The 23,816-nt window shown below is 49.4% G+C and overlaps 10 protein-coding genes across 10 annotated transcripts; 5 read left to right on the top strand and 5 right to left on the bottom strand.

Annotated features, from left to right (window-relative positions):
• Positions 1–6,079: 6,079 nt before the first annotated feature.
• CTAM01_03315 (uncharacterized protein) lies at positions 6,080–6,515 on the bottom strand (the record flags this gene model as incomplete). The annotated part of the gene is made up of 3 exons (XM_060519351.1): positions 6,080–6,159; positions 6,230–6,315; positions 6,397–6,515. 3 exons carry the CDS (start codon positions 6,513–6,515, stop codon positions 6,080–6,082), a joined length of 285 nt encoding a protein of 94 aa, XP_060386350.1.
• Positions 6,516–8,744: 2,229 nt separating this feature from the next.
• Positions 8,745–9,243, bottom strand: CTAM01_03316 (endoribonuclease L-PSP; the record flags this gene model as incomplete). The annotated part of the gene is made up of 2 exons (XM_060519352.1): positions 8,745–9,033; positions 9,140–9,243. 2 exons carry the CDS (start codon positions 9,241–9,243, stop codon positions 8,745–8,747), a joined length of 393 nt encoding a protein of 130 aa, XP_060386351.1.
• A 1,239-nt stretch (positions 9,244–10,482) lies between these two features.
• Positions 10,483–11,472, top strand: CTAM01_03317 (SAP domain-containing protein; the record flags this gene model as incomplete). The annotated part of the gene is made up of 3 exons (XM_060519353.1): positions 10,483–11,115; positions 11,162–11,198; positions 11,252–11,472. 3 exons carry the CDS (start codon positions 10,483–10,485, stop codon positions 11,470–11,472), a joined length of 891 nt encoding a protein of 296 aa, XP_060386352.1.
• Positions 11,473–12,150: 678 nt separating this feature from the next.
• On the bottom strand, positions 12,151–14,793 carry CTAM01_03318 (uncharacterized protein; the record flags this gene model as incomplete). Its single annotated transcript, XM_060519354.1, has 3 exons — positions 12,151–13,064; positions 13,344–13,891; positions 14,033–14,793. The coding sequence occupies 3 exons, from the start codon at positions 14,791–14,793 to the stop codon at positions 12,151–12,153; spliced, it is 2,223 nt and encodes a 740-aa protein (XP_060386353.1).
• A 1,037-nt stretch (positions 14,794–15,830) lies between these two features.
• On the bottom strand, positions 15,831–16,360 carry CTAM01_03319 (uncharacterized protein; the record flags this gene model as incomplete). Its single annotated transcript, XM_060519355.1, has 2 exons — positions 15,831–16,215; positions 16,287–16,360. 2 exons carry the CDS (start codon positions 16,358–16,360, stop codon positions 15,831–15,833), a joined length of 459 nt encoding a protein of 152 aa, XP_060386354.1.
• A 570-nt stretch (positions 16,361–16,930) lies between these two features.
• CTAM01_03320 (YeeE/YedE family protein) lies at positions 16,931–17,982 on the bottom strand (the record flags this gene model as incomplete). The annotated part of the gene is made up of 2 exons (XM_060519356.1): positions 16,931–17,771; positions 17,837–17,982. The coding sequence occupies 2 exons, from the start codon at positions 17,980–17,982 to the stop codon at positions 16,931–16,933; spliced, it is 987 nt and encodes a 328-aa protein (XP_060386355.1).
• Positions 17,983–18,653: 671 nt separating this feature from the next.
• CTAM01_03321 (uncharacterized protein) lies at positions 18,654–19,113 on the top strand (the record flags this gene model as incomplete). Its single annotated transcript, XM_060519357.1, has 2 exons — positions 18,654–18,863; positions 18,922–19,113. 2 exons carry the CDS (start codon positions 18,654–18,656, stop codon positions 19,111–19,113), a joined length of 402 nt encoding a protein of 133 aa, XP_060386356.1.
• A 186-nt stretch (positions 19,114–19,299) lies between these two features.
• On the top strand, positions 19,300–20,319 carry CTAM01_03322 (metallo-beta-lactamase superfamily protein; the record flags this gene model as incomplete). Its single annotated transcript, XM_060519358.1, has 2 exons — positions 19,300–19,846; positions 19,913–20,319. The coding sequence occupies 2 exons, from the start codon at positions 19,300–19,302 to the stop codon at positions 20,317–20,319; spliced, it is 954 nt and encodes a 317-aa protein (XP_060386357.1).
• A 539-nt stretch (positions 20,320–20,858) lies between these two features.
• Positions 20,859–21,999, top strand: CTAM01_03323 (zinc-binding dehydrogenase; the record flags this gene model as incomplete). The annotated part of the gene is made up of 2 exons (XM_060519359.1): positions 20,859–20,917; positions 20,973–21,999. 2 exons carry the CDS (start codon positions 20,859–20,861, stop codon positions 21,997–21,999), a joined length of 1,086 nt encoding a protein of 361 aa, XP_060386358.1.
• Positions 22,000–22,787: 788 nt separating this feature from the next.
• On the top strand, positions 22,788–23,650 carry CTAM01_03324 (uncharacterized protein; the record flags this gene model as incomplete). Its single annotated transcript, XM_060519360.1, has 2 exons — positions 22,788–23,446; positions 23,515–23,650. The coding sequence occupies 2 exons, from the start codon at positions 22,788–22,790 to the stop codon at positions 23,648–23,650; spliced, it is 795 nt and encodes a 264-aa protein (XP_060386359.1).
• Between the last annotated feature and the right edge of the window lie 166 nt (positions 23,651–23,816).

Raw genomic sequence — 23,816 nt, forward strand, 5'->3', positions numbered from 1 at the left:
TATAATTATCTACGAGGTTTATAAATAAAAACTCTTCGCTTACTTAGACTATAATAAAGTTATAAAAATAATCAAATAGTAATACTACTAACCGGGCTTAATAATAAATACTTATTAATACGTATAGAACTATTATATTTATTACTAATTATAAAAACCGCGCGATAAACCCCTAGGGGAGCTAAGACCGCTCTTAGTACTTAACTACTTATAATAGCACATTTTTATAAACTTTATAACTATCCCTACTAATTAAAAAAGATTCGATAATATCTAAATAGTAATAGACCGCTTAAATAAAAAAGTAATATCTATCCTTTATTATAAAACTATTATAATAAAAAATATAAACTAAATATTTTACGAGCGAGTACTACTTATTTTTAGCCTATTAAAAACTATTATATCGGACCGAGGCCCCTAATTTATCTCTAACTTTTAGGGAGAGCTTTATAAAATTTATAAAATTAAACTATAACTATTAATAACAGATTACTTATAAATAGATAACTAAATAGAGGTACTAAATTAATATGTTTTATAATAATTAAAACTATTAGTTAACTAATATTAAAATAATTAGAGCAATATACTACTTATAGTTAACTTTACTTATACTACTTAGCTTAGTAAGACCACGGGGCTATTACTATATAAAATAGAATTCGGCTATTAGCCACGGCTTTTTTTTAATTAATCTAAACGAACTTACTAATTCGGCTCTATAAAAGAAAAACTAAACCGCACTAATGCGTAATAAATAGCTTAAGGAATATACGAGGCTTAAAAGACTACTAAGGGTAATATAAAAATTATTTAAATATAATATAAGAAGTATATTAACTATTACTAGTACTTAAATAACCTAAAGCTAAGAAATTGGGTTTTTATTAATACTTCGTATTAAAAGTCCGCTAATATAAATAAGCTATAATAACTATAAACCGGACTATAGCCTATTATTAGCGCTAATTAGGGGGGCATATAAATTATAAAATTATTAATAAATAACTAAGTATACCCGGTCTTTTACCTAAATAAGCTAAAAAAAGCTACTAATAACCTACTACTCGAGTAGAACTAGGACCTACTATTACTAATTATTAATAACGATAACGAGCTAGAGTACGAGGTCTCTAAGGTCGTTAAGTTATACTTATATAAAAAAAAGCTATAATACTAAGTAGATTAAAAAGAATATAATACAAATCTAACTTAATATAATATAAAAAGCTTTTAATACATATTAATAATACTCTAAGCGTTCTACTACTAATACTTAACTACTAAGGGCCTGCTATAGAACTTAAACTTATAAATAAAAACTACCGTAACTAGTAATTTACTACTACTACGGGACGACGATAATATAATAGTAATAATTATAGCTATAAATTTACTAGATTAAAAAATAATTTAGAAGTTTATTTTTTAGTACTACGGATAGTACCCTCTAGTATAGAGGGGGGGGTAATATTATAATAGTAAATATTAGGGCCCTATAAGCCCCGTAGTCTTAGCCTTAGGTTACGAGGCTAAGCTCCTAGTAGTTACGTAACGAGCTAGACCGCTAGGCCTAAGGGGCTAGCTCGCTAGCTTCTACTTACTATTCTATTTTTTCTTTCTTTACGTTAAGTCTTTAGTTAATTAAGCTAATATAGTAGCGTTCCGACCTACTTTAAGTTTCTTTTTATAATAATAGCTTTTTTAATATAAAATATATTAATAATATTTTATAGCTATATTATTACGTTTTATAAATTATACTTAACGTTAATAAGGATTTTAATATTATTTATTAAGTTTTTTATTAAAGTTATTATTATAGAGTTAGTTTAATTATTAATATTTTAATAAGTATTTTAACTTAACTTAAAAGCTCTAATAGCTCTTAATTAAAGACTTTTAAAGAACTTATAATTAGACTTTTTATTTATTATAAATAAAGTTATTATAATTAAAACTATAATACTATTTATAAACCTTAATAATAAATAATTAATAATATAATTATCTTTTTTTTATAATAAGCTTAAAAAAGTATTTTAATTTAAGTACTAAATAGGTACTATATTATTTTATTAAAACTATATTCTTATATTTATAACTTAAAAAGAATTAACTTTCTTCGATAATAAGGTACTCAGACATAGGCAACCTCTAGAAGAGAGTGGAGGCCCTAGCTCTGGCCCGCCTCAAGATGTCTCTTCGTCCCACCAAGCCCACCTCAGCTCAACGTTGCCGAACCTGACAGAAGCATACAGACGGCCTTTCGACAAAGACCAAAAGGTGTGGTATTCTATCCGGCGTTCCTGGCTAACGCATGGCCGTCGCTATCAAGTCAATATCGACGCAACCGAACAATCCATTTCCTCGTATGTGTAAACCAGAGCCTGCTTCAGTCAAATGTTGGTCTGTTACCAGTCCCTTCTCGGCTGCATATGATCAATTGGCTCTCTTTTGAGTCGCTCTCGCACTCAACCCTGCTATCACCCTCGTGTAGCGGGCGGGGAAGCATGGCTATATCGACGTTGCTCATCACCCTCCGCGGCATCGATCGCCTCTGCGCTAGCTCGTGAAAGTCAAGAGGACGACAGCCGTGCTGACCGGCCACGAGCCGAGGAACCCTCCAAACCAGATCGGGTTCAAGGCTCAAGCCACCACAGGGGAACGAGAAAAGCAAACACTGCGACAATGAACCATTTCAACCAAACCGGGAACTGTTTCATTCCACCCGAGCGTGGTCACCACTACCGCCTCCGACTTTCCCGCGTGAATCGAGGCCAGCAATCTCCCTAGGCACCTGGAAGCCCACCACTCCATCGACTATGGACTACAGGTCCACAAGAGACTGGTTGCTCTTCGACAAACCGAGCGTCCGGCTAGCTGACGCTGCAGTGAAGTATCATTGGCATCTGACGCTATCACACCAATGTCTCAACCCTCCCTTGGACCCGAAGAGTGCAGCAGATTGCACTGCAGCTCTGCATTCTTATCGAAGCGGGCACCGCAAGCATCCAAGCGTCTACGAGACACTTTTGCTGCAGTTCGGAGCTGGCCTCTTACCTCGCCTCTGGTCTGCATCCACCCGGCCATTGATTCCTTACTCAGCGATATGACGAATCGACTACATTTGCTTCGCATGGCCTCCTTCGTCGTCGGCTGCCCACCTCATATGCCGTTATGTGTCGCATGTTTGTTCCACGAAACGCAAGAGCCAATCATCCAGCATTGATATTGAAAGATGCCGATTCAGCAGCAGGCGGGGTCACTCGCGGTTTCGATGCGATCAGCCGTTCAAACTCTTCCACTCTCCTCACACGCGTGTGACATGCGGGTGGAGCAGACGTTCGGAAGTACTTCGTAAGGCATGCAAGAATGAAAAGGCAGAAATGAGGGCACTAGCTGGTCGGTCTGAATATGTTCGACTAGCAGTCAAAACCTGGCGGCCTTGATGGGCTGTCTTCCGGGGAGATCGGCCTCAGCAGCACCGGCGACAACCCCCGTACGTTTCCGGATTCTTCTACGGCAAGGCGTTCCAAGGTTGAGTCCGTTTATACGGGCAGGCGCGTGGCCAACGCCGATGAAATGCCAACGGGTGATTGATGCGTCACTCAGCACACCACGTTGTCTCCGATTACGCCAAAATTCCGTTGGCCTTCGTGTTCCTTTGTTCTAAATTAGCGAGTTCCTTGGATTGCTTGTCGCTGGCCGTGGCAATATTCGTGTTCTCCGTCAAAGAAGCCAAATTGTGTATCAACGAGGCCGTGGATTCAAGGTAGCGAACGCGGATACGGACGATCAATTCGTCCCAACCACCTGGAAACTTCGCACATACCCCAGAATGCAAGCAGGGAAGTCCCACCCGGAAGCACAGTTCCACTCGCAGCATACCAATCAGATGCATGTTCAGAACCGCTATGTCGTCTCTCGACCCACCGCAGCTTGTTCACTGATTACCAACACCAGAAGTGTTTCTGGGAGGCCAAACCTCGACCACGACTGCATAGTTGACGCGTATGCTTGTGCCCGAAGAGCGGCTACAACTAACATCTCGTCAACAAAACGATGTGTCAGGTCAATCCACTGGGTTTGCAGTCATCTCTGGTAACCGGTGCGGTCAAATTGGTGGCTCCGCGCTGTTTCCTATTCTAGAAAAAGTTCCAGAGAAGGAGAATTCCCGACTGTCAACAAAAATTCGATGTTCGAGACTCATCTCGCGTGTTGTCTCTGCCAAATGTGGGAAGCCTTGGCCGTGGTTACCGTTTTGGCTTGACCGCCAGCCTCTTGGAGGCTTAAAATAGCAGGATTGACCTTGGACGTTGCTCCAGATGGGAAATGAAAATCCCCGCTTGTCCAGACGAAGCCGGAGATGGATGGAGCGGAGAGAGCAACTTCAAGAACAAGGTGCCACTTGGAGAACCAAGCCCCATCAATCTTCAGACGACCCGCTCAAGCTCGGTGAGCACTGTGGCACTGTCCAGGGGTTTCGGTTTGTTTTCTTTCACTCCTCCACTATTTGACTCACTGAAGAATGTTCGCCGTCAGGGGAGATGCGGGAAACCGCACGACGATGGAGACAGTACAGACAGGCTGGGTCCTCTTTCTGGTCTGGACTCGCCGCGTCGGCTACTCACCAGACATGTGGCCAACTCCGACTTTTATTCAGGGGCGACAATTGGATTCGTGGGCCAAGACGCAGGGCGAGCGCCGTGCCCCATATGAGTTTCGAGCGCAGATGAGCCGTGTGCTAGATTAACAAGTTGTCGGGGCTCCGATTTGAAATGGTACGCTGTGCTCCGTACGTCTCTTCTTCTGCGTCGTCCTTGCAGGGCAAGGCGAGCCCGGACGGCCGCAGGCGGGGGAAAGTGTCTGTGCAACTGGCGCGGCCATTCATTCTGCCTGGTTGAGGTTCAAGTCGGATTCACCGGGTGCCAAGGACGGTTACCAAACGTCCATTCAGTGAATAATCTGGGATGGTGAGCCTAGGAGGGGGTCGGGGATGTCCCACAAATGTCGACCTCGCCTCGTGCGTTGTGGGGGGCAACTGACGAGCAGAAAAGGGAACCGAATGGATTTTCCATCAAGTCGGAGGCATTTGGCATGGGCCATGTGGATTCTGGACCGTTGCTGCAGCCTTGTCTTGGGATTCTCCGAGAGTTGTAGAGTTGAAGACTCCAGACTCCAGTGAATCCAATGAGCAGTGGTCGATCATTTGGTGGGAAAAGCTGAGAAAGAGAAGATATTGCACCAAATTCAACCTTCAGAGAACTCCGAGTGGAGCAAAACGGCCAGGGGGCGGCAGCGGCGCCCAAGCTTTGCCGGCGATCGTCACAGGTTCAGATTCACGGTTGTACGGGAACCGGGGCCACCGCGAGCCCTGCACTTTTTCTCTCCCGTCCACTAGGCCCTACCTGCCCTGTCCCCGTTTAGCCCAATGAAGTTTGCGAGGAGAAAAACTGCAGGGAGAGACTGAGAGAGGGTTGAGCTGGTTTTCAGCTTGTCCTGTCCAAGGTCCAGGGTCCCTGCCTGCGCCGGGCAGTGCCAGATGCCATGAGGTCATCAAAACCCCTGCTCTCCTTAATCTCTCCGCAACAGGTTCTTCCTGGTTACCAAGCGGGTAGAAACTCTTTTCGCAGTCCTTGTTCACCCCTTTCATTGCAGCTGGCAGCAAATGCCTAGCTTTCCAGTAGTCATCACTGCACGATAGTTCGGACAGACTTTCCAGTGAGCGCGCAGAGACTTCAACAACAAAAAGTATTCGTTGACAAACTGTTGAACGTTGCGAAATGTTTTCTTTTTGGCCCTCTCTTCTAGCGCCGAAAATTGTTCCAGAATAAAGGTAATTGAAACCCAGAAAACCAGACTAAGACGCCCGCCAGTCGTAAGGTTTGCTGCACTACAGATATCGTACACGCCAAGTGACGGCCCAATGAAACGCCCATCATTCGCTCCCCGTTGAAAAAAGTTCGTGGTCCTCGTGGTCCTCATGGTCGAGGCACAGATGAGATCGTACCCCGACTAGGATTTTAAGCTTCAGTCTAATCTCATTTTTTTTTTATGAGGCTGAAGTTTTTGTTTACAACTGCTTCTTCAGCCCGCCGATGGAGCCAATGCCGTCTGCGACGTCGGCTGCCTGCTTGTTTCCCTTGAGCTGGTCTATGGCGCAGTAATCGTTAGTGGGTCGCGGAGACTTATCAAACGGTTCTTGGGGGTGTTCTCGACTCACCATCGACAAAGTCTTGTCCGGCCTTCATGCCCTGTGCCTGCATCTTCTTCTTTTCGGCTTCCGCCTTGGCCTTGAACATCATGATGCTGTTTTGCGCAAACGGGTGGTCAGCTTGAGGCTGGAGATTTTTGGGGACCTTATTCGTGAAGAAGAAGGTTAAAACTCACCCGACTTGCTCGATGAGGGGGTCAAGCATGCCTTGCTGGTAGGCGAAGGTGCCCCCGAGGAAGACGGCGAGGATGATGGCGAGGGAGATGAGGAGGGAGTTGGTGGTTGAGGTCTCCATTGTGAGTAAGTTTTTGTTTTTTTGGTGATATGTACCGTAGGACCGTGTATGTGTGGTATGAGTATCAAGGGGGGGTGGGAAGACGATGTTGCGCAAAGCCGTTTGTTGAACGATTTACAAGTGTAGAGATATCATGGCATTTCCAATTTCACTGTCCATTACTGCTCATTTATATCTTCAATTTTTCAAGCCTATCTCAATCCAGAAAACTTGATCTGATGCATAGCTTTCCTCTCACATGCAGGTTTGCGTGTGTGCAACGCCTGCTTTCTGTGCCTCTCTGTCTCTATCTTGCGCGTGTGGTATTGAATGTGAGCGGGCGAGAAGAGGGATCGGCAATGACGTCTCCCCGTCCCCATTTTCATGCCGGCCTGCCTTGCGTGGGGTTGGCTACGCCGCATGGAAGGAGGGGCCAGAACGCGCAGCCGGGAAGATCAGGGTCTCTGGGTCGCAAACTTGCGTCAGAGGGCGGCGAGTTACAGCAGAAAGAGAAAAAAGACATCATTCTTTTGATTCTCTCGGTGGGCTTGGTAATGGAGGACTGAATGATGGAGACTTGATTGTTGGCCTTGGTACGGCCTTTTTTCCCCTTCATCGTTCTATTCTCATGCAGGTAGCCCGCCGGGCAGGCTGGAAACAGGGGTCGTTACTGGTCGGTGGTTGACTGTATTCCCAACGGGGGCCGAGACCACAACTTCCCCCGCAACCTCATTCTGTGTATCCTTGGTAGGTAAAGCAGAGAGCTCTTTTCGGCTCCGAGGTCGTGCGGCGGGGATATTTCCCGCCATTATGACTTCAGTGCTGGGGGTCGTCGTCGTACGAGTTGGCTCAGCTCAGGACAATGAGCGGCTAGGATGGAGGGGAGGGGAGGGGTGGTTGGTCTGCTTCCCCGGAGCTGGACTGAACCCTGGGCATGGCGATGTTGGGTATCGATCTCATTGTGCATGAGATTTGAGGATTCATGGCTTTTGTCACTGTATGGTATCCCAAAATATCGGGGGGCATGTGTTGCCCTCTGGCGGTCTTATTCCAGCCTTAGCATGGCTATCAGCAGTGAATAGCTCCTTTCCCGAGTCCATGAGCTCGGCAGTTGCGTGGGTATGAAGTCCTCATCTCGGAGGGGGTTGGCTAGGCTGTTTAAAGTGGTTGCAGTTGCAGGGGCTGCGTGTTATATGATGCTAGGTTTGTGTTATATGCCAACTCATTGCTATTACACTACGCCGCCGCAATAGCCATGTTCGGGTATTTGTTCTAATGCGCCCCCTTTTGGCTTTTGGAGGCTGACTTGAAGGCTGAGATTAGCCGTCTGTTGCCGTTAAAGACTGTTTGGACTGGGAGCTGATATGTTTGCGAGTGTGATACCCTCCTCGGGTTGAGGCTTTCACGACCTCAGTTTGATGGGAATGTCATGGTATGGTGCGTTCTGTGATGTTGGGGTTTGCTCTAACAGTATTCTATCTCGAAAGAGTTGAAACGACCCGGTATTGGCTGCATACTTATCCCACTGTGTACCTTTTGGGCCTTGTTTCTTGGGATGGTGACATTTCTTGCATGAAGTGAGAACTGATTCTTTGCAGTTTTCCGACTTTGGATGTTGAAGAGCCGCTTACAGATATGATTGAGCTGTACTTATAAACTCATTGGTAGTCCGGCATCCTGGGGTGATTTTTTATGTCACGAGTCTGTGGCTGAATATTTGAGCGACGAACAATCGTCTTTTGGTTCAGTGACTACTTGTCTCATCACAGTTGTGATTCAACTTGATAGTAACACGTCGTTCAAGGGTGAGAGAGACGGAGAAAGTGAAGAGGTTTGGCCAAGGCACCAGCTTGAAAATACGTTCAAGTACGGAGCAAAGCCCCCCCTCAAGCCATGCTCATAACTAGGCTGTTGTCGTTCTGTGACTGTGTTCCCGCTTTCTAGTCGTGACGAGTACATACCTTGATGTTATTATGCTTGCTGCACGATGGCAAGTCACGGCAAGCTCGTTTTGTCATTTGTGGTAGTGGCCATAAGCTCTTGGAGATGGGGTCAACTACTTCTTTGATTGGGGAATATCTACGGATCAAGAGTTCGGTAATTTCGATTTGCTCTCACATCTCACTCATCAAGATATCTCACTACCAGGCTGTTTTCTTCACAACCAAGTTATCCTGCGCAAGGCGTTCTGGTATCGAGTCTCCCTGCAGACGAACTATCGAGCCGTTGTCCTACAGTGCAGTGCTTCAACTACAAACTGGCAGCCTCCTTTCTGGCCGTGACCTCAATCTCAATCTTCATCACGTCCTCCATCAACGCCGCCTGGATCATGGTCGCCGCGGGGCGGACGTCGCCAAAGTACTTTTGAAGCACCGGCCAGGTCTTTTGAAAGTCGTTGCGGTCGGGGAGGATGTAGCGGACGCGCACGACGTCCTTGATCTCGGCGCCGGCCTCGGCGAGGGCGGCGGCGATGTTCTCCATCGTCTGCTCCGTCTGCTCGACAATGTTGGGAGATATGACGCCTGTTGCGTAGTTGTAACTGTGCCGTTGGACTAATTAGCATATATGCCCCAACTGTACACGGGCGTTTATAACCCATGATATGAATGGGTGGGCTGGGGTTGAAGGTGGAAGGAGACACGGACCCCGTGGTTCCAGACACAAAGATGAGATCGCCCGAGACCACCGCGCGGGAGTAGCCGATTTGTGCCTCAAAGGCAGAACCTGAGCTGATGTTTCTTCGGGACATGATGGGCTGAAAGAAGGGCCGAAGAAGGCTTGATGCGAATTGATGCGAGATGTTGTGTTCGTCAGTTGTAGTTGTGGAAGGAAAGCGAAAAGGACGTGGTGGATATGATATAAGAGGTTGAGTCACTCGCAACATCCCAGGTATTCCCACATGTCAATCTCGCGATTTCTACGGGAAAAGATGAACTAAGCCAATCAGAATCTTGTCCACAAGCCTGTAATGGCCGTATTAGGACATGGGCTAGGGATGGAAATGACCTTTGAACATGTTATCCAAATAAAAAACACCCAGCTTTAAAGCGACGCGAACGCAATCAAGACTGTATGAGACGCAACAGGTTTCGAGGCTCGGCATACACGGTCTTTGAGGCGTTTGAAGTGCGCGAAAGATAACTCGAGTATGATGCCGGTGTTGGTCACACGCGCGATGAGTCAAGCAGCCATTTTGCGGTTATCTCTTTAGGTACGGATAGGTCAACGGGCGGGTCTTTCAGAGATAAGGTACACCCACCGGACCAACCTGAGTATGGAAAAAAAAATGAAACATGGTGAGAGCGGCCTTGCTAAATTCCTCTTCAATATTCATGGAAGTTTGGCGTGTTGTAGTGAGCATGTATGAGAAAAAGTCTAAAAATCAAATGATGTTAGGACGAGCGGGGAAAGACGATTTCGACTGAAGATTAGACGAGCTGCAGTTCGCCGCACTGTTCAAGATAGACTAGATTCCGAAGAACACGATCCAGGTCGCTTTATTGACATCACAATCTTCGGTTCTGCCTTGGAGTATTCAAGCAATGATGACCTTGGCTGAAGTCTTGACGTCCGATCGTGCTCTGGGACGGTATGAAGGAAGGTACCTTTTTACCGATCGTCTTGGAAGGTACGAGTAAGCCATGGCCTGCCTCCTTTTCCTCAAATTGGTCATCGCGCATGTTCGTGACTGCCTTCCTTTACTGGAACCCATCTCATCTATATGGTTCCTTCTAGAAGAGAGCTGGGAGGCAGGTACGTCGAACGGTGGCCTCGTGTACCATCACTCCGGTTTCTACAACTGTCCCTGATGTCATTGTCTTCCATAACGTCAGACCCAACTGCCCTCCTCAGCATCTTCGTTCTAATTCTTTCTATAATCCCCTTGTCAATCAAATACAAAGCAATCGATTTGCGAGCTATACATCGGGGAGAATCTGATTCACCAAACAGTGGAAGGTAGAAGAGTCTTCGCAGTTCAACTACCATCATGTCCGTCTCGCTGTCCTCGGAGTTGTCGTCTCCGCCCTCCTTGACACAAGATTCTACCCTCTATTCGGAATACAGTCCAGACGAGGAGCCACAGACCCAGATTCGAGCTCAGGCCGAGCCCAAGACAAAACCTGCATCCACAAAGTCATCATTTCTCAAGTACCCGGCCGACATCCAGCGTCTTACACGCCGCGGTCTTTGCACCTATGGCATCAACACGGGCCCAGTGCCAGATGACACGAACTGGGCCAAGCTTACTGTTCCTATGCTTAAGGAGCAGCTTGCCATGCGTGAGATGCCGGACGATGGGAAGAAGAGTATTCTCGTCGAGAGGCTCGAGAACTTGAGCACGTACAAGCCTGAGGTCGTTGCCATCAGAGACGCTCCTAACGACAAGCCATTCGGCCCTATCTCCAAGAACACCAGCAGCAACGGCGAGAAGCGCTTCTTTGTTGACACAGCTGACAAGAGCCACGTTGGTTCTGTCAAGAAAGCGATGAAGGAAGACATGTTTGTGATCAAGCAGTCCAACGATTTCGATGGTGTAGTCAGCATCGGCATCCGTGGGGCTGGACCCGATACGTACGAGGTTATTATCGGAACAAAGACCTCATGCACCTGCTCGAGCATAGTGGGTAACGCCGAAGCATCGTCAAACAATTGCTAACCTCAACTAGATGTTCAGACCTCGCAGCAATTGCAAACATATAATCTGTCAGGGAAATGCTGCCTTTCTCTCTCTCATCCCATTACTGACGAAATCGCAGACGTCCTGACGCATGTCTTCCGGGCACCTGCAGAGCTACTCCCACAGAGAACGCTCTTTTCCGGAGAGATCGAGAGGCTCTTCGAGTGTGCCCCTAAAGTCCGCTTCACAGCAGCGGAGGCCAGTCAAGACCCCGGACGGTATTGCGAAGTCCAAGGACGGCAAATCATGCCCTGTCTGCTTCAAAGATTTTGGCGAGGCAGGAACGGTATGCTGCGTTAAGTGCGGCAACCACACACACTCATCTTGCTTCGACGTGTATACGCGTCAGCAAACTGGATGGGCCCTCACGTGTGCTGTCTGTCAGGCTGGCTGGTCGAACTCGGTTGTCTGAGAGCAATATGGCAGTACTTCAACACGAGGTTTGGAAGGTTGATGATACTATTAGACATGACTATTGAAGGCGTGTGACTGGGTTCGAAAGAACGTCTGGCAGCTAGCTCGACGAGCATTTGCTTTGGGCGGAGCTATCTACTGCGGGTTATTGTGGGAGGACTTCACGGGCTTGAACAATGAATAAAGACGCATCTCAGGTGTAACTTGTAATCGCTATCGAGTCTCAAGCGCATGAATGGCAAATGCAATTTATCGACACTGTCAATTGCCTCCTCTTTCGGATGTAAACTGTTTCCCCCGAGCTTTGTCAAGCTTCAAGAACGTTTGCATTTGTCTTGTTACCTCACCTTCACCACATAGTTTCTAGGCTGTCAAATCTTTTATATACGTTATTAGTCCTTTTTGCTTTTGGAGAGGCGGCAATTGCCCGAAGGCCTGGTTGAAGCTGTCCGACTACGCATTCAATGACATCCCAACTTTACAGATCAATCATGTTGCGACAACTTGCACCTGAGTTGATCGCCCTCTACTCAATCAGCTCCTGCGCACTGAACGGTGGTTCGCCTACCACTCTTCATCCACATTTACATCGTACTTCTCCAGTAGACTCCTGAACACCCGTTTTTTCTTGTCCCCCTTCGCCATTTTGAAGACTGAATTCCCACACTCATCAATACTGTTCCTTGCTCCTGCTTTTAAAAGCATCTCTGTAATTTCTTCATTCCCGTAAAGAATAGCCTCATGGAGTAAGCTTTCCCCATTCCTACTCCTGCTCGTCAAGCTGGCGCCGTGCTTGATCAGTAGTTCAGCAATATCCGCGCAACCCCGTCTAATAGCCGAATGTATGAGCGAGTCTCCTCCTGACGTGGGGTTTATTTCGGCCTCAGTCTGTTCGAGGAGCCATCGAACGACTACTTCTTGCGCATTGTTGACCGCGCAACGCAGTGGTGTACAACCGTCTCCGTCTGGCGTGTTAACAGCAGCGGGACTCTTCTTGTACATCAATTGTATGAGATCGAGTTTCCCATCCCAAGCAGCTTGATGCAAAGGTATCCTCCTGTTCCGGTCCCCGGCCACGATTTCAGCATCATTTTCAGCAAGCCATGTTGCTATCTCCCAGTTTCCCGAAAACACGGCTAGGTGCAAAGCCGTTCTCCCTTTTCTATCTCGCAATGTTCTGTTCGCAATTCTCCACAGATATTCAACCGTGGCTTGTCTCCCGTAGATTACGGCCCAGTGAAGGGCTGTTTTCCCTGAGCCGTCAAGGACGTTGATGTCTGCGCCCGCCTCTGTCAACAACTTGACTCCTTCCACAAAACCTGTGATTGCGGCACAGTGTATCGGTGCGACTCCATCTCTGCCTTGCGCGTTGATGTCTGCTCCTCCTTCTAATAGCCTCAATATAGTGTTGTAGGGCATGCTCCCGACAGTGCCGTGAAGTCTTGCAGCCTCATAATCAATCTTGTCGTCGGGCTTTTCTTGAGTTTTGCAGGCATAGTGCAATGGTGTCCATTCAACCAAGTCTCGGGCGTTGATATCTATCCGAGGCGATCTCATCAAGGTCGTAACGATATCGTGTCGACGTACCCCGTAATGCAGAGGGGTCCAACCGAGAACATCTTTTGCGTTGATATCTTTCGCAAGACGCATTACTTTTTTAACGCGTTTTAAGTTTTGGATCCGGGTTGCTTCGTGCAAGTCTGTGTAATTCAACTTTTCCTGACAGCTGTTGCTGGTTTTGCTGGAACCGTCCTTACTCCCACTATTACTAGTTTCGTTGCAACCGCTCTCGCTTTCATTGCAAGATACAGGGTCCTTCAGGAGGTTCAGCTTCCACGGGCGCCTCTGATTCTCATACATTCGGAGAAGGGCGGCCACAGTCGGCTCGACTCCCATATCGAAGTTGGAGAGAAGCTCATTCTGAAGTTTTTGCTTCAAATCTTTGACCTCCCAGAGCCCGTGAGGTGACTCATCGTCGTATGTCTGTATTTGTTGTAGGGCCAAATCCAGGGCCAAACTGACTTGCCTCAAGAAATCCACAACTACGACTGTTGCTAGAGTGGATAATTCGGTCTCGAGCGGGAATGTCCTGGCGACACGGAACAGCCACAAGTATATCTCTCCTGCCTGCTGCCAGTCCTGCAGCCTCTCGTGAATTCTGGCCTTCTCTCTTGCTAAGTCGATGATGATAGAAGCCCCGGGAAGCTTTTTTTCAATGCTAAGCGCGGGTATCATGCTAAGGTAAGCGTCACTGAGGCTACCGAGTCCGGTGCTTTCAATGTCTCTGGCCAGCTGCGAGAGCTGGCTATTGTGGAGGACGAAAGACTTCCAGCTTGTATGGGCCGTCGCTTCATGTTTTTTTCGTGTATCCACAGGACCTTCAAGCGGCTTTTTAAGTGACATTGCTGCAGTCCTGAAAAAGCTCGAGAACATGTTCTGTGCATACTGTAACTTCAAGGGACCGAGGAACTCAGCGGCCAAGAAGTCATGGTTGGAGCCATCACCCTCTGTCGTTGGGGGAGTCTCCGGTACTCCCTCCTCGCTTTTGCTTCCGCTTCCGCTTTCGTAGCTTTTACGCTCATCTTCTTCAGGTTGCTTTATTTCGATCGTGAACTCGGACAGTTTTGCTGCTCCATATCGCGGACGGCCTATCTCAGACCCACCAGATCCAACGACTCTGTGGTTTTCCTTGCACAATTCATCATTTGCAACACCATCTTCTGGGAGATTTGTCAACCTGGGCAACCTTATAATTCTGGTTGTCTCGCTGGGCATCCACCACGAGAGATCTCGATGCAAACTCTCCGTATATGAGCCTAGAAGGCGCAAACCAGGTCTCGAAGGCGATCCTTTGACGCGCAGCCACTTGTCGTCTTTGTTGTCTCCCACTGTGTCCTGGTCGTTTGTCTCTTCGTTCTTCTCAATGTCATCAACGGAGTAAAGCCACATCGACAAGGCTGCTTCAAGCTCATCTGCATGAGCATTCCACTTCCCTTCTATTCGGTTCAAACGAAAATAGATGAGCTGTTCTTCGAGATTTTCTCCGGGTTCTCCTCCCTGGCTCGCGAGAGACCAGGTGTAGTCAACCTGCTCTGAGTCGCGGAACAGAAGATCCATCGTAGCCTCAATGGATCGTGCAAGAGAAACAGCTTCCATGGACGCCGGCCCCTGCCAGTTGGCCAATTGCGCTATATCTTTCCTGATCATGACAACACGATGCGCAATTGATGAATTCGAATCTCTCTTTTGATTACCTTCCTCAAATTGTTCAACGTGTGCTTTCAAACACCCAATCTTCCATGGTTTAGCCTTGCACTTAGCTTCAGGTATCCACGGGCTGTTCGGAATATCTGCGAATGTCGTTGCAAACCAATCAAGTTCGAAACCTGATCGAGTCCGAAAAGATGTTGGAGGATTTGCAAGACCCCGCCGAACCCAGGATCTTACTCCGGTCATCAGGAGGATGGCGCCGAGTTGTGCAATCGATACTGACCAGTGTAGCCCACGCAAGCCGAAGAACTGCACAACATATCCACATAGACTGATGGCCATTCCAATTGTCGTTTCTAGCTCTAAGGATACTTCAGGCAATTCATTCATGACAGCAGACCCTGGCACTTCTTCCTGCTTCAATGAAGGTCCTGAGGGATTTCTTGCTTCACGCTCGCGTTCCGACGTTGTTATGAAAGGCCGTTTGGATTTTGAATAGACTGCGAACGAGTCGAAAACCTGGTCACTGACTGTTTTGGTTTGTTGTAGCCAGACCATTTGCGCCATCAAATTTTTCGAGGGTCGAAAACTCTCTTCGACAGTGCTACTCTCCACAACGTGGGCGCAAAGAAGGAGGCCGACAACCAGTAGAAGTGTTCCTACCCAATGGCACGGAAATGCATACCGGGCGACTGGGTTTCCGTCCTTTAGAAAACCCAATGCTGGGTGGTACACAGAACATCCGGCGTAAGCGACGAGTCCCAGCTGGAGCAGAATCCCCCATATTGCTGCTGTGCGTAGTTCAGCTCTGCTTGTGATATTGTGAGAATTGAGGGTAATATTCGGCGAGCTCTTCCGTGGGTTTCGTGTGATAATGATGCCCGTCGTCGATGGGTTTACTGGGTTTGGTGATTCCACATGGTCTTGTTGCGTTTGAGATGAGTAGTTCAACGACACTAGATTGCGAAAAAACATTGCTCGAGACTTGCTTTCTACATTTCGGGATCAGATCGTATTCGTTTACATGAACAGAATTACTCACTTCGAAAGTAGTTATTCTTGACCTCCTCGAATGGCATCGCCGTCACCATTGTCTCTTTAGTGACCCCAGACTCCGGCAGCAAGCAAATGAACTCTGCAATTGGAGCCGAGCCCATACATCTCACTACCTCATGACCATTCCAGAGCTCACAGACCTCTGTCGACGTAGATGACATTAGCTCTTGCTCAGCCACAGCAAGATTCTCTCTAGCTCTGCCAATAAGGGCCTTGAGGAAACCGGGTCCTCCGACTCTGATAGCGCTGATTATGATAGTGATAATTCCGAGAGGCACCATAGCTAAGGCAATATTATCAGCCCAGCCGAGTGATTGACTCATGAATTGCATGGTGACCCTCTCTCCAAATAATGCGAGCAATCTTTTCGCATAAAGATGGTTATTATACATGCTTTCAAGCAAGTGAAAAGGATCTGAGAGTGCGGGACTGACGGTGCTAGGTCCGAGAACAGATTGTTGACGAAGTCATCTCCTTCATCTGCCGCGACGCTCGCAGCGAACATCATGGAGAAAAGAAAGACCCTAAGCATCTTTGCTGCGATCATTGCAGATACGTGTGCAAAGAACTGTTGAGTGGATGGTGTAGGTTAATCAACGTGATCGAAAGTACACCTTCTCGTATTTGCCAGGAAACTGAAGTGTCAAGAACGTAATTGTGCTGACTCGGTGGCTTCAACGAAAATGGTCGAACAAAATATCCGTGAGAGTGCCCTTGTTTTCAGCTGAAGGAGAACAGGCTGTACGTAGATGCGGAAATGTCTCCCATTTGCAACAGCCTAATGCATCCACTTACGGGCAATATGCATATGCACAAAGCCCAATGTCACTGGAGCCCTTCGCTTGGCGTTGACACGTACTATACAGGAGGTCTTTCTGATTGGCAATGCTCTTCACCATTGGTGGCAATACGGTCCTTCGCGGGCTGTCACCAGAATGTGGTAGTAATATCTGCAACTCTTTTGCTGTGCAACTGCATAGCAGCATAAACAAAAGTTCTTGAAGCCGCGTCAGGGTTTGGTGATTGATGGCCCACGCAGGCGTCGTTTCTACATTAACTATTTCCAACACGGCTTGCATCAGAGAAAAGAGGCCACAAGGGCGCCGGCGCCGAACATTGAAGCAACAGTGATGAAGCTGGCAGTCGAGAAAAGAGAAATGCCGCTGAGTCCGTGTCCAGAAGTACAACCTCCACCAATTCTCGATCCCAGGCCAATGAGAAAACCTCCTACTACCGCCAGCTGTGGCGAGACAGCCGTATCAGCAGAACCAAGGGCAAACTCGGGGTATGCTGTAGCAACAGCCCACGCGCCGGCAGCCAAGCTCGCAGAGAAGAGAATATTGCTATACGATGGCTTCCCCTTTTCGCCGCCACCCTGAACCGCCCACCAGAAGTACCGTCCAATCTCGTCATAGGAAGTCGACACACCGAGCATGGACTTGCGGGAGAGCAGTGAAAAAAGCTGTGCCAGACCGATCAGGAGTCCGCCGATGGTGGGAGCGACGACGGCGTAGGGACTAGCGGGAGTATACTTCATGCTGGCGTAGATGATGCCCGCGAAAAGGGCTTCCACGCCAACGAAGGCGACGGCTCTGCTGAGACCGACGCGCTCGTGGACGGTGAGCTTGGGGTTCTCGGGCGGTGCCGAGCTGGCGTTGCTCGTAAGGAGTTTCTGGAGGAAGCCGGTCCACATGATGCCGGCGAGGACGGCGCCACCGAGGACGTAGACGCCGGATTTGGTGCCGACGGCGATCTGGGCGAGGACGGTGCCGGGGCAGGAGCCGGAGATGGCCATGCCGGCGCCGAGGATGGAGCCGCCGAGGATATTGCCGTCGTACTGGGAGAAGAGACCTAGACGCGAGGGGCTGCGGGGCTTGGGGCGGACGTAGCCCGCCTGGTCTAGTGCGAGGACGAAGACGCTGTATATCGTGTCAGTTGTGTGAGAGGGTCAGAGGATAGCAGGTGCTGAGATGGTTAGACGTACGTGCTGCTTGCTGCGGCTGCGAGGAAGGCCTGGATCATATGCCAGTTCTCGAACTTGAGCTGGGCGATGATGACTGAGGGCTGGTAGACGCCCGCCGCTACCAAGGCGGCGCCGAAAGCGGCGCCAGAGAGAGCCGTTGTTGCCATGGCTTGGTCGGCTGTGGATGTGGGAGTGTGAATTTGTGTATATGTGTTTGTGCCGCGGGGGCGTTCTGGGACGAACTGCTGCAAGCTGGGAGTTTGGCGGGTGTGTGTTGTATATATGAGAGGTTTTCTCTTCTATGACTGGTCAAGCGAGGATGAGGTGGTGATGCGTGGTGGAAGTTCAAAATCTTCAAACTCTCCGAGCTGTCTCGGGACGAACTTATACAGTCTAAAGCCAAAACTGCCACAGAGGAGTTCAAATGTCTGGGAAGATTATCGAATGTGCCAAGTTTTCGAGTCTGCTTAGTGAATCAAGCCCGAAAGCCCAGATACGTTCGGGGACTTGAAGAGAGACGGAAAAATGGACCGGTAGCGGGGCCCTTGGTTAATAATCCTCCCCCCATAGTCAAAGGCCGAAGAGTAAGAGGGCCAACCCCTGTAGAGCTTCTACCCGCCTTGGTCAGGTAAGTGGTAGTGGTAAGGCCCCATTCTGTACTCTGTTGCTGAGGCCGAGCCGAGCGTCTGGGTTGACTTTTGTCAAAGGCGGTTTAGAGTGCAAGTGACGGATGGCTAGTGGCGTTGATTCTTAGACCTTGTTCCCTTTTCGGATAGCAATGACGCCTTTTGGGAGCTAACTCACGACATGGCGCTAGCTTATTTCTAGTCCTTTGGAAATGCGTATCCGAGGTTTTCTTCGTGGTGTGAGAGAAGCTACTTTCTCTGAAAGAGTATGGCGGTTCGGTTTGCACGCATTTCAGATCCCCGATGAGATAAAGATGCATCTTCAAGAACAGGTGTTGCAGGTGGTGCGTGCGCCATTGTGGAAGGTCGGCAGTTCAGGGACCATGAAGTCCGTCAGCAAAGGATTGATTGGGCAGAGCAAGGTGTCTGAATAAGGGGGGATCAATAAGGTTGCAGGAAATCAGTTGAATCCCGTCCCAGGATGGTCCTGGATCCCGAACCCGAACCCGCAAGGGTTGTTGTCTCTCTCAGCCAAAGGGCCTGGGAGAGGACGGCGACCACTTTGAAGAAACGGTCGCCGACGTCGGGGAACTGCCGGAACGCACGGGCATCACCGAGAGTGGATACCCCTTCTTCACCGGGATGGATTACATCTCTCGGGGGCTTCCGTAAGCTTGGGCTTCTTTCGGTGACTACTACTGTGACCGAGGGACTTCATGCTCTTTAGATTATAGATTCATGGACGGCGAGGATTAAGTGAGATGTTTCGAGAGTTTGGATATAAGAATTGAGCAAGTGACCATATTGTAAATCTCCATCTTGTAACTACATTATTAGCAAAACTACCAAAACTAGCCGATGAACCGGGTCAACCAGTTGCGAGAACATATCCACAACGCCTCACTTACACAGTCAAACATGGCCCAAGAACCCACAATCCACGAGATCTTTGAGCCGGTCACAGGCACATGGCAGTACATCGTAGCCGACCCTTCAACCAAAGCCGCAGTGATCATAGACTCCGTCTTGGATTTTGATCCAGCAAAGAACGCCATCTCTACACAAACAGCCGACGGCCTTCTCGACGTGGTAAAGAAGAATGCCTACAATGTCGTCAATATCCTAGAGACACATGTCCACGCCGACCACTTGACGGCATCCAAATATTTACAGTCTCGGCTGCGGGAGGCACAGGACGGCGCCGCCCCCAAGATCTGTATCGGTAGACGGATCGGGGTCGTGCAAGAGAGGTTCGCTGAGAAGTATGGCATCTCCAAAGACGAGTACGCCAATGCCTTTGACCAACTTCTCGACGACGATGAGGTCTTCGAGATTGGAGACCTCAAGGCCAAGGCCATCCACCTGCCGGGCCATACCCCCGACCACATGGGCTACATGATCGGAGGTGAGCACTTCCCCACAGACAGTCACGAAGAACTCTCAGACCCATACTGACCATCACTTTCAATAGCAAACGTCTTTGCGGGTGACTCCCTCTTCAATCACGACGTCGGGTCCGCGCGGTGCGACTTCCCCGGTGGTAATGCCCGCGACCTCTTCGCGTCGGTCCGCCGGCTGCTCGATCTGCCAGAGACCACCAAGATCTGGACAGGGCACGATTACCCCCCGGCCCACCGCGGACCCCTGGCGGCGACGGAAGTGGCGAAGCAAAAGACCGAGAACAAGCACCTCGCGCAGAACGTGACGGAGGAGGACTTTGTCAAGTGGCGCGAGGAGAGGGACTCAGGGCTCGGGGAGCCTAGGCTCATGCACTGGGCGCTGCAGGTCAACGTGAGGGCTGGGAATATGCCGAGTCCCACCAAGGCTGGAGATCGGTTGTTGCATGTGCCTGTCAAGATGCAGGGCGTGACTTGGTGAAAGGGGTTTTCATGTCGTGTAGGTAGTGAGAGCGTGGAAAGGAGCTTGTTTCGACTCCCGTGTATATGAGATGAGGGATGTGGAAGCGTTCATTGTATACTTAGTTACTTAGGCAAGTCGTCTTCGACAGCCAATCTTCCTATTTTGCATGTGTACGGTACATGAAGTTGTCACGAAGATCGAAAGCGGTAGAGAGCATGTAAGTGGTGGTGTCCCTGACAAGGTACATTACGTCGGTTGGCCCATGCGTTGCACCCCCCGCGCCACTACCGCGTGGGGGAAGTGCCGAGGTCTCGTCACTGAATGCGGGGAGTTCGGCCCCGGCTGAGTGGAGGGACAGGAGGCCGGGGGACGTCTACTCCCCCACCAAATCACAACGTCAACGTCGGCAGCGACCCGGTCTATCATATTATTAATCTCGCTCGGTTCAATCTTTTCTGTTCACATAAGAGCTGGCGTGGCCCCCGTTTCGTTGATCTTGCGACACTGCATTGGATATCTACAGTATCAGTGCCGACGCAGCACATTGCATATTGACCATGCCTCACTCTATTACCGTCAAAAAGATCGAGGGGAAGCCAGGAAAGGTGTACTATCCGTAAGAAATATATTTCCATTGTTAATCATATTACCGAAATTAATTCGAATCTCAGCCTCCAACTCAATGAAGTCCCAAAGCCGACTCCAGGGCCCAAAGATGTCTTAGTGCGGTTGACGGCTGCTGCTCTCAACCACCGTGATCTCTTCATCCGGCGCCACCTGTATCCAGGCATTTCATTTGATCACCCCCTTATGGCAGATGGATACGGCATCGTAGTCGAGGTTGGGAAAGACGCAGACAGAAGCCTTATCAATAAGCCAGTTCTCATCACACCCAGCCGCGGCTGGGCTTCAAGCCCGGACGGGCCGGAAGACATTCGCAAATTCAGCGTCATTGGCGCCACCCAGACGTACCCGGACGGCACCGCGCAAGATTACCTCGCCCTCCCCCAGGACGAGGTCGAGCTGGCCCCAGAGCATCTCACACCCGCCGAAGGCGCCGCCCTACCCCTCGTCGGGCTCACGGGCTGGCGTGCGCTCGTGACGAAGAGCGGAAACGCGGAGAAGGGCAGGAACATTCTCGTCACGGGCATTGGGGGCGGCGTGGCGCTCCAGGTCCTCCAGTTTGCCGTCGCGTTTGGCTGCAACGTCTACGTCACCTCTGGCGACGAGGCCAAGATTGAAAAGGCCAAGGGTATGGGCGCCGCCGGGGGCGTGAATTACAAGAAGAAGGGGTGGGAGAAGGAGCTGCAGGCCCAGCTGCCCAAGTCGCGGCCGTACCTTGATGCAGTGGTCGACGGTGCCGGCGGAGAGATTGTGGGAAAGGCGGTCAAGGTGCTCAAGCCCGGCGGTGTCATTAGCCAGTACGGCATGACGGTGTCGCCGCAGATGGACTGGCTGATGCAGGCTGTCCTCAAGAATGTGGAGCTCAAGGGCACGACTATGGGTTCCCGAGAGGAGTTTAGAGACATGGTTGCCTTTGTGAGGGAGAAGAAGATTAAGCCTGTTGTCAGCCGCACGGTCAAGGGACTGACGAACCTCGAGGGCATTGACGGGCTGTTCAAGGATATGGAAGCGGGCAAGCAGTTTGGCAAACTTGTGGTTGAGTTTGAGGAGCCCTCTGCGTCGCCTAAGCTGTAAGGGAGAACTTTGTGTTCCAATGTACGACATGGTACAAATAGAGTATCCATGATGGCATCGAGGATTTCTCTGAATTTAATAACACTTTACGAGAATTGAAAGTTCTCTTACTCGATGAATCCATTGTTCTCCATAGTAAATGGCTCCATTCGGTTGACCGCTATCTAAGATACTTCTCAGCCAACTCGTACGTCCATTCCTTATGAGTGAAGTTGATTGAGCAAGTCTAGTATGTCCTCCGACGTGTCAATCAAACGTGTAGCCTTGAGAACTTTGCTGTATTCAGCAGGGCCTACGTTCTCGAGAGGCATAGTTGATACCTGCGCAGAGGGTTTGCCTAGAGATGTGTTTGCGCCTTTTATTGTCTTCCAAGAGAGGTCACACAAACACAATTTTTGCCATGGGCTCTTTCATAGGACTTTCGGTACTTGCTTGGGTTGTGCCTTCCCTATACGGTTTCCCCAGTCTGTTCTGCCACCTCACTCTTTGCGTAGGCTTCTTGATCAAACCAAGTGTAAGTCAGTGAATATACACACGTGATAGGTGCCGCTATACATAATTAATATTAACCCCCAAATCTGGCTACTGGTTTCTTCCAGTCTACTCTCTTGCCTCACACTGGGCAAAGGACCCCTCTAAGGAGGCACTTCTCTCCGCTCGCCCAGCTTCTCCTTCTTTCACCTACAATAAAGAAGAAAAGATCCTGTCTCTCCCTCACCCCTCTCAACCACAGCAACACACTAAGCTTCTCGCTCGCAAACTACTGATATAGCTTAGGCAACCCTATCATGATGTGGCATAAAGCTATGTTCGTTGTCACGGCGCTGGCCTTGATGTTCCTTTCGGGCATCGGTGTCGTGGCCGCTACAGGTGGAATTGCAGACCTCAACGCCGTTGAGACTCCCACTGAAGCCATCTTCAGCAACGGTATTTCCAAGCGTAACTTCTCCATTGGCCCTCACCTTGCTCCCAGAGACTTCCCTCACGACAACCCCCTCAATATCACCGAAGAGGAGGCCCTCAAGCACGGCCACAAGGTCATCCCCGTCAACAAAGAGATCTGGGCCCACCTCGTCAAGACCGCCGGCCTCGACCGCAAGCGCGAGACCATCGAGTACAACCCTGAGCAGCACGACGAATCTATCTCTAGTATCGGCAAGCGAGTCCCGAGATGCGGCGAAAACTACGACCTCGAGAAGGAACCCCCTGACCCGCAAAACTGGTGTACTCCAAGCCCGATTGTCGGCGACTGCCAGCTCGGTATCTGGTGCCAGGCCGACTGGCCGGGCTGGAGGCAGTGGCCTAGCCGCGGCTGGGTCTTCAACAACGCCTGCCAGCTTTTCGGAGAGAACGTGCCTTTCCAATGGGGCGACTGGCAGCCAATTTGCAGTCCCCTTCCCTACGTCACTCTCTTCTTTGCCCACAAGGACCGCTGGCCTCACATGGCGTAAGTATCATCCTCTCCAAACTTTTTATCGCTTCTTGTTGAATGAGGACTAATACAGTCTACTCTAGGTACGGTGGCAAATACTACAACAGCTACGCCCCAGGATGGGAGATTTACTATCCCGAATCGCCAGAGGGTGGCCCTTTCCCGGCTAGCTACTACTATCATCGTACCTTTGATTGCTCGATGAAGCCGAAAAAGTGAGGCTAGATCGGTACAGATGTCTGAAGGGGCAGTCGAATGCTGGAGTTTGTTCCTCTGCACGACCGATACCTCGATCACACGCCCTCAGCAATGCGAGGAATGAGCAAAGATTGGCCCTAAAGAAACAGAACTTGCCTGGAGACACACAAAGGTTGAAGATTAAGAA

The sequence above is a fragment of the Colletotrichum tamarilloi genome, assembly GCF_030869305.1.
Source record: "Colletotrichum tamarilloi strain Tom-12 chromosome Unknown Scaffold_7.1, whole genome shotgun sequence".
NCBI lineage: Eukaryota > Fungi > Ascomycota > Sordariomycetes > Glomerellales > Glomerellaceae > Colletotrichum > Colletotrichum tamarilloi.